The following is a 9148-nucleotide window of genomic DNA, read 5'->3' on the forward strand; positions in this document are numbered from 1 at the left end:
GAGGAGGAGGAGGAGGAGGAGGAAGAGTTGAGCCACTTCTCGCTGAGGCTGGAGGGGGGCCGGCCGGAGTCGGAGGATGAGGAGGAGGTACTTAGGAGGAGGCCTCGGGGGTCTCCGGGTGCGGGCCCGCGCTGCCCACCATCTGCCGCGGGGGCTCCTGGCTGCGCCCTCCCTCTGCGCATCGGGTCGCCGGGAGCCGGCCTCGGCGACAAGGACACCGACGGCCCGCTTCTGCAGGGTGTTAGGACGGTGCTCCCAGCCACGGAAGGGTTTTAAACGGGTGTTAGCGCCCGCTTCATACAGCCAGCCCGCATCAGCGTATTCAACGTGAGCACCAGTGTCTGGAAGCCACCACCCCACCCACAAACACCCCAACCCACTGCCCTCTGGGCGATCCCGACCCACAGCGACCCTGTTCAGGCTTTCTGCACCAATACTGACAGCCCCACCCTCCGCCCGGAGCCTGAGCTGGATGGATGGTGGGTTTGAACTCACCACCTTGCGGTTAGCAGTCTCGACAACACCACTACAAACTCCATTGCCTTCGAGTTGATTCCGACTCACAGCGACACAATAAAGGGTTTCTAGACTAAGCTTTTCTGGGAGATTACAGCCTCATCTTTCTGTCCCGGAGCAGTGACTGTCACTCGCCTAGCCCTGAGCACTCCAGGGTCTCCCAAGTAATTCATAAAATAGGAGCCACCCTCTCCCTTCCTGGCAGTATACATTCGATCTTTGCAAAGGAAATCTTTTTGAAACATGTTATTGTAACTTCCGCAGGGTTGGAGGGAAAATACTATGTTTGCCCCGGGAGTACACTGTTTCCTTTGGCGAATTGGCGACACATTGTTAATAATGACTTTGGTAATGATGGTTTAGTCTAAGTCTCTCTCCATTGCCTTTGCAGCGCCTGATTAACCTCTCTGAGCTGACCCCGTATATCTTGTGTTCCATCTGTAAAGGTTACTTAATAGATGCTACTACCATTACTGAGTGTCTTCATACCTGTAAGCATGCAGATCATATTCTTGTATATATTTTCTATTTTAGAAATGGCTGGCAAGCATCCTAATGAAAATGTATGTTTTCCCACAGTTTGTAAAAGCTGCATTGTGAGACATTTTTACTATAGCAACAGATGCCCAAAATGCAACATAGTAGTACATCAAACACAACCTCTTTATAACATAAGGTAAGAGGATTATCTAAGTAACTTTTAAGTATACTTTTTCTGAATGCTTGCAGTTCTGTAATTGGGAATAAATTCTTAGACAATCTTAAAATTAGAAGACAGGAAAAAACAACAACAAAACAAACAAACAAACAAAAATTAGAAGACAGGGTACTACTTATTATTTTAAGAAATATCCATTGAGCACTTACTACATACCAGGCACTGCACTATTTGCTGGTGACTTACTATTATGATTAATATCATTAACTTTTTATTGGGAATTAGGTGGGGCTTTATAGACTTTTTTTTTTAATGAGGTACAGACCTTTTTTTCTTTTTTCTTTTTCTTTTTTTTCTTATTTTGCTGTTATTATTATTGCAATACAGACCTTTTTTTCTTGCGTATTTTAATTCCAGCACTCAAGATAATGAGGCTAGTTTAGACTTGTCATTTGCATATTAAACTAGTACTTGAAGCAACTGATTTCCCTTTAGAAAAGTCTGTTATGGGTCATTGTGTTTTAATACTTTTCTATTCCTGAGCATCAAGTGTTAAGTTTATGTTAAGGGAAGAAAAATCCAACAAGTAAATATCTTTCATTAATTCAGCAAATGTTGTTTCATTTTTACTACCTACACAGAATATAAAGATATACAAAGACGTTTAAGAGACAGGCTCTGCCTTCAAGCTCACCTTCTTAGGGCAGGGGCGTGTGGGGACAGTTGAGTAAACAACAGTATTCAAGACCATCCACAATTACTTGCTAATTTTTAATTACTTGAGGTTCTCTTAGGTGAGTTATATTGTAGACATTATTTATGCAACCGAAAAGTAACTAACCTGAGAAAGGAGAAATCCACTCCCAAGAGAAGGCATCATTTATTACCCACAAATGCATCATTTACTCTGCCCAAATGCGTTTTCTCAATTCTGAGGTATTCTCCATCCTTTCCTTTTATTAGGTTGGACCGACAGTTACAAGACATAGTGTACAAATTAGTGATCGATCTAGAGGAAAGTAAGTTTATTTTACTCATAGTTCTGAATCCCAGTCTCTGCTGGCTCCACTAGTTATATTTTAAGTGTAATTTAGTCTGTGTTTTGTCATTTTTTAGGAGAAAAAAAGCAAATGCATGATTTCTATAAAGAAAGAGGTCTAGAAGTGCCTAAACCTGGTAAGTTTGGGTGTCTGCCATAATATAGTTACAGATTAAAATGCTAATTTGTTAAAAGAAGCAAACAAAACTAATTTGATAAGGTTTCCTTCCTATTGGGGTTCTACCTGATGATAGCTAGTTATTTTCTGATCAAGAAGAGAGATTTTGAAGATTCTGTGTGGTGGACTATTAATTGTTTATAGGAATTAAAGAGGGAAAGCTCTGTAACTAGGTGACCCGAGTTTGATCTCAGCTCTACCGTTTTACTAGCTGTGTGACTTTGGCAAATTAATATCTCTGATTCTACTTTTACAGTGTAGGCGTAATGGTAGGTAATTATAACACTTCATAAAATTGTAAAGATAGATTGAGTAATATAAAGCACTTAAAACAGTGCCTTGCACATAGTAACTGCTCAAACATTAGTTTTTAAGATGATGGTGCTATCTCTGAATGGAAGTCAAATTCTAACATTCTGGTCCTTTTCTTAATATGTGGGTGCCTTTAAATCCAATTTGTCAGTTAAAAAAGGCTGTGGGTGGGGAGGCAGTAGTACCACTTATGTGGAGTCCCTGGGTGGTATGAAAGGTAGGTTGTAAGAGCTCAACTACTAGCTAAAAAGTTGGCAGTTTGATTCCACTCAGAGCCACTTCAGAATATAGGCCTGGCAATCGAATCTGCTTCTGAAAGGTCAGCTGTGAAAACCTTATGCAGTCAGCATCACAGCCACGTGTACCCTAGGGTTATAAGCCAACCCAAACGCACTGCCATCAAACGGATCGTGACTCATAGCGACACTATAAGGCAGTGGAACTGCTCCTTAGGGTTTCCAAGAAAATATTTACGTCAGCTGACAGCTTCATTTTTCTCCCTTCAAGGGGCTACTTGGTTTAAACCAGTTTCCCAAAGTGGGTGATACTTCTGGAATGATCCAGGAGGTCTGCCAAAACAGTGATCTACACTTTATCTTGGATTATAGGCTAGATAGTACACACGTTTTTAATTCCCTTTTCATTGTTCTCACTCAACATTTTTTGTCCTTACTCTTTTTTGGCTCTGAAATAGCTGCTCCGCAACCAGTCCCTTCAAGCAAAGGAAAATCTAAGAAAGCCCTGGAATCAGTGTTTCGGATTCCACCTGAACTTGACATGTCTTTATTACTGGAGTTCATTGGGTGAGTACCCTAAAAACCTACCTCTTAATCTTCAAATAAAGTCGAATTATTCATATGTCCCTAGAAAAATTAACTATGAAATAGTTAAGACATAGCAAAAAGGTATAAAAAGAAGAACAATAAGGTTTGCATGTATCAAGCTATCATACTCTGTGTCATCGAATTGATTACAGCTCAGAGTGACCTTATATAACAGAGTAGAACTTCCCCTGTGGTTTTCTGAGACTGTAACTCTTAAAGGGAGAAGAAAACTTTGTCTTTCTCCTGAGGGATGGCTGGGATTGTCGAACTGCTGACCTTGTGGTAAGCAGCCCAGCATGTAACCACTGCACCATCAAGGCTCCTACATATCAAGTTATAGTTTTAAAGGATACTTCTATAGTTTACAGAATAACATGCCTTGTTGGAAAATATCGCTAGCCTAGTTTGTGTCACTGAAGACTAACTTCTCGAGCATTTCCTACTTATTACATCTGGGTCATGTATATCATTCATTTAATATCTCACTTGTGGCATGCTGTATTTGTCTCTATCTTTTCATCTTGTGGCATTACTAATATTATCAATTCATAAGAGACAGGAAGCTTTTTGAACACTGCTATGGAGCCCCAGAATTTACGAATAGTGAAATATGATGATAATGAAATAAAGATCTCTTTGGAGGAATGAAAAGAAACTAAGTAATTCCAAAATTTAAATCATTAAGTTGATTTTAATTATTATTTTTTAATAATGACCCTTTCTACTACTATACGGTACCAAAACCACAAGACCAAACTTGGCGCCATCGAGTCGAGGCCAAATTCTGAGAATTCTATTTTTAGTACCTTGGTTGAAAAGTGGCGTACTATTAATCAAGGATCGAAAATACAGGACAGCTGGGCCACTTACTGTTAAGGAGCCCTCGTGGCACAGTGGTTCAGCACTTGCCTGCTTACAGATTGGTGATTTGAACTCACCACTCTCTAGGAAGAAGATGTGGCAGTCCACTTCCATATAGATGTATAGCCTCTAAAACTATGGAGCAGTTCTACCCTGTCCCATAGGGTCTATGAATTGGGATTTCGGTGCCACTCATTTATGTCATTCTTTGAGCAGAGCAGAAATCTGTATTTAAGCATGACTGACTTTACTAATGAGTGAGTCTACCTCAATGCTAACAGTAATTATTACCACTTCCCAAAGTTGTTACATTTTAACACAGTCTGTACTAGATTGAAACAATAAGGAGATCTGGATTTGTCTTACATCTGCTGTTTTTAGCTTGGCAACTTTGAACAAATCACATTTTTGTTTATTCTTAAGATATTTTTTCTGCCCTGCGAAGTGTTAAGTGCTCAGAATATAGTTTTAATATGCCATTAAAAAAAAATACATGTCATTCATGGTTTCTGATAAAACTTTCAGTATCCTCACAGCTTCAGCTTCCCTCTTTGTAAAATAAGAATATGCCTGACATGTGTGATGGAGATTCGGTCTCATAACGTTGTCCATTATCTCTTTTCAAATAATTTGTGAGGTAGGGGAAGACTTTCCAATAGCAAGGAGTTTTTTTGACGTCACCACTTGCCAGAGTTAAATCCCCTAGTTTTCACAGGCTGCTGGGGGTCATCACGGGAAGCTCTTTTCATAGCAGGATGAGTGGAAGATGAGCTTCAACCTGATGTGGCAGTTTCAGTCCAGCTCATTATTCTGCATCAACTGGAAATTAGGGGAAAATGAAGCAGGTTGAACCAGTGGATAGTAACTTTTCACCCACTGCCATATGACCTTAGGTCTCCTGCTTTAGTTGGATATCCATATTTTGTGATTTTATGATAGTTTCTTCTTTTTGTTCATCAATTACTCCATGGAAAGTAGAGGATTATAAAAAGAAGTAACTGCAGACAGGCAATATAGTATAAAGAAAGCATAGACTTGGAAGAGTTCAACTTAAGGTATATATACTTTGGGAAATAGCTTAACCTTTCTGATTATTAGTTTCTATTTTGCTAAAATGGGGATTATAATAGCAACCCACAGGATTATTGTAAGCATGAGCATAATAGTATTCCTAAAATGGGTAAATGATTACCAATATATAATATAAATATTGAAATATTTCAGGGTCATTCAAAACCAAAGGTAAAAGTAGGCCATGGTGCTATAATATATACAATATCTGCATATGAAAGAGAATAGTTTCACATGAGATACGGCTGCCAAAAGTTTAATGCAATCTATCTTCTGTTTTTGTCTGACTAAGGTATTGTGCCTGATTCTGAGTATAATATTTTAGGAGGATACTGATAAACTGAGATATATCTAGAACAATAAAAATCAGAAAACCATGTTGTCATAATTGGTAATGGAAGGAACAAAACATCTTCAGTCTGGAAAAGAAAGAAATCGTAACCCCTCAAATTAACATCAAATCTTTAAGGGATTATCACATAAAAGAAAGATTGTATTTAATTGACATTGTATCAAAACACAAAACTAATACCAGTAGGTATAAGTTACAAGGAAACATATTTGATTCAGTGTAAGCAAGTAATTTCTAACGAAAGTTGACCATAATTGGATGGGTTGACTTGCTTTCTCTCTCTCTGGGTATTCAGACAGAAATTATATACCCATTTGTCATGTATCCTATACAGATGATTCTTATATTAATGGGTGTTCTATAGCTAGTTTGCATATTTATATGTAGTATTACCACATGAATATTATACTAAAATTCCATTCTTCACGAAGTGGTAGGAAAGAAAGCATAAGGGCTTTGGTATTGAGCACACCTGTTTCGATCCCATCGTTACCACTCAGTAACCTTAAGCAAGTTATTCAATTTATCTGCGCCTCATTTCCCTCATCTGTAGATTGCCTAATTTTCAGTCTGTTGTAGACTAAGGTGAAATGAGAAACATGCAAAATCTATGAACATCTAATATGCCTTGTATATAGTAGATTATAATAGCCCCCCCCTTTTTTAATCATTATAATATCCTTATAAGAAATCTTACCTTACAAAGGAACTCTTTTAAAGGTTACTATAGGGGAAAAATATGTTGTTATGATATTTTTAAGAAGACAAACTTTAAACTGGAAAAATAAAAAGAGAAGAATCTAGATATTAATGCACTTTTTAATTCTTGAAACCCGCTGTCATCAAGTTATTCTGACTCATAGTGACTGCCCACGACAGCGTCAAACGGCTCTTCGGTGTTTCTGAGGTTGTAAATCTTCACAGGAGCAGACACCTTCATTGTATGGCTAGTGGATTTGAACTGTCAACCTTGCCAGTAACAGCCTAGTGCTTAGCCCAGAGTGCCACCAGGAGTCCTAAATATTGAAAACTAAGTAAAATGTTTTAGGGAGTTGCCTTAGTCTTACCACTAGGTGGCAGAAATGACAACTAATTTTAGTTCATAAGGAATTGTATGTCAGTGCCTGAAAATTTTCAAATAAATCAATATTCTTCATATCTTTATATTATTTTCCTGTTACATAATTAAGCATCATTTAAAAAAATTAAATATTGATTGATTTTTTTCCCCTCATTTTTCAGTGCTAATGAAGGCACAGGACATTTCAAGGTATTTATTTTTCATTTTCATTTTTTTTCATTTTACAAGAGGATTGTGTAACACACAAATGTTGAGTCAGATTAGCAATTATAAGGAGAATGTCTTCAACTACAATAAAGACTATTACATGCATAGAAGTTATTGAATTATGAAATGCATTTAATAACATTCTCTTGTAATAGGTTTATAAGGAAAGAGATTTATTAAATAAAGATTTATTATTCATTCAGAACAGTGAAGAAAAGAAAGAAATGTTTAAAGCTCTAAAAGTCAAATGCTGTTAATTTATTGATACATGTTTCAAAGCGTTTTTACATAATTCCCATTTAGAGTTAATATGAGCTTAATGATTCTGTTTGCATGTAATATTTTTGGCTCAAGTTAACCTGCCCTAATTTGTTATTTCAATAATTTACTGCGATTTGAGAAGTCAGAATGAACTTTGTAACATACTTAAATTCAGAATTATCTGAAAGTCTGCCAACTCATAGCTGCCTTTGTACAGTGTGGTGACCACAGCATGAGGGACTCAGGGAAGGGTAACTTTTTAAAGGGGGAAATCAGGCTCTTTCACAGTTACTTCAGATTGGAAATAGGTAGTAAAGGGAGTTAAGTAGCTGATCTGTTTATATTTTCAGTGCCTTTGTCCAAGTTCATGCTAAAAATTGGGTGAGTTTTATTTGGGCATACTGTTTTTTGTTTTAGAAATAATACTGGTTTACAGATAATGAATTAAAGCATAGAGCTAGATAGATACTTCTCTGGAGGAAGTATGTTATAGGCTCCCCCCCCCCCCCATATCAGTATGATAAAAGGAAAGCAATGTTAAGTCTCTGGTTTTTGAACTCCTAAAGTATAAAACATCAAACTAATGGGAGAAAGAGGAGGCTTTCTATTTCCGTAAAGATTTTCAGTCTTGGAAACTCACAGGGACAGTTCTACCCTGTGCTACAGTGTTGTTAGGAGTTGGAATTGACTCCCTGGCAGTGAATGTGGGAGTTTGACTGGTGACAGACCTCAGGAACCCTCCATAGTGGTATGCTGGGTGGGAAAGTGACAGATACATTTCTGTGTGGCACAGCTATTGAGTCATAGGCTCCTAAAACCAAAGTGCTTGACTCTGGGTTACTCCCTGTGTGTCCAGAGTGGAAGTGCGCTCCATCAATAGCTCCCGAAATCTTCTTCAACCCAACAAACAGATAGGCTTGATTGGTAAATGATGTTTACCCTGGGCATTGTGCTCTCTTTGTAAAACTGTAAGGGATGAAACTGACAATGGCAACTCAAAGGATGAAATAAAAAACTTAGAGAACAGTGGGTGTATGTGAATGGAGAAAGTATAACTCAGAAAAGGAGAGTGAGAATAGTCCTACAACTTGAAGGTAATCATTGTCACTGAATTGTGCGTGTAGAACCTGTTGAATTATTATATGTTTTGCTATGTATATTCTTGACAGCAACAAAAAAGAAAATAATTGATTAAAATAGAAGAAATAAGGAATGAATCCTAATGCATGCAGCCATATGGGTGAACTTTGAAAACCCAATGCTAAGTGAAATAAGTCAGAAACAAAGGGGTAGATATGGAATGATCCCACTTATCTGAAATGTCTAGAATAGGCAAATGCCAGAGCCTACAGTCAATTACTGGTTACCTGAGGCTAGAGGGAAAAATCAGGAAATATTGCTTAAAATTATGGCAAAAAGATGCACAACACCCCTGTGAGGACGCGGTGTGGTCCAGACACTGGCTCCTCGTTGATGGAACCGGTGAGCCCTCCTGGAGGAGCTGGGCTGGGACAGGGGCAGCCAGACTGCTGACCCCAGAGCCCCAGCAGGAAAGCCTGGCCTCGCCCACATGTGGGCTCCCTTGAGTGATAGCAGGGGCTACCTCTCAATTTAATGTCACAGACAGTCTGCCAGGAGCCTTTCACCATCCTTACCTGTACCTGACGGGGTCAGGGACTTCCTGGGCGCCTGACACAGGCAGTGGTTCCCTACGCTGTGTTGTCCCTTGAGGGGACAGGGCTTTGCCACTGTCCCTCTGTCTCCTGACCAGGGGTAGAGGCAAGGATA

General features: G+C 38.8%; 1 protein-coding gene across 1 annotated transcript in view; it reads left to right on the forward strand.

Annotated features, from left to right (window-relative positions):
- Nucleotides 1-9148, forward strand: part of PCGF6 (polycomb group ring finger 6) — a 29675-nt gene that overhangs the window by 4137 nt on the left and 16390 nt on the right. Inside the window, exons 2-8 of the mRNA XM_030886017.2 lie at nt 4-87; nt 908-1007; nt 1096-1192; nt 2138-2193; nt 2291-2350; nt 3398-3506; nt 7054-7081. Coding sequence (XP_030741877.1) covers nt 4-87; nt 908-1007; nt 1096-1192; nt 2138-2193; nt 2291-2350; nt 3398-3506; nt 7054-7081 — 534 coding nt within the window. The remainder of the gene's footprint in view (nt 1-3; nt 88-907; nt 1008-1095; nt 1193-2137; nt 2194-2290; nt 2351-3397; nt 3507-7053; nt 7082-9148) is intronic.

This window comes from Echinops telfairi, unplaced genomic scaffold (genome assembly GCF_000313985.2).
Source record: "Echinops telfairi isolate 266 unplaced genomic scaffold, ASM31398v2 ScPeMD7_70;HRSCAF=299, whole genome shotgun sequence".
NCBI classification, from domain to species: Eukaryota; Metazoa; Chordata; class Mammalia; order Afrosoricida; family Tenrecidae; genus Echinops; species Echinops telfairi.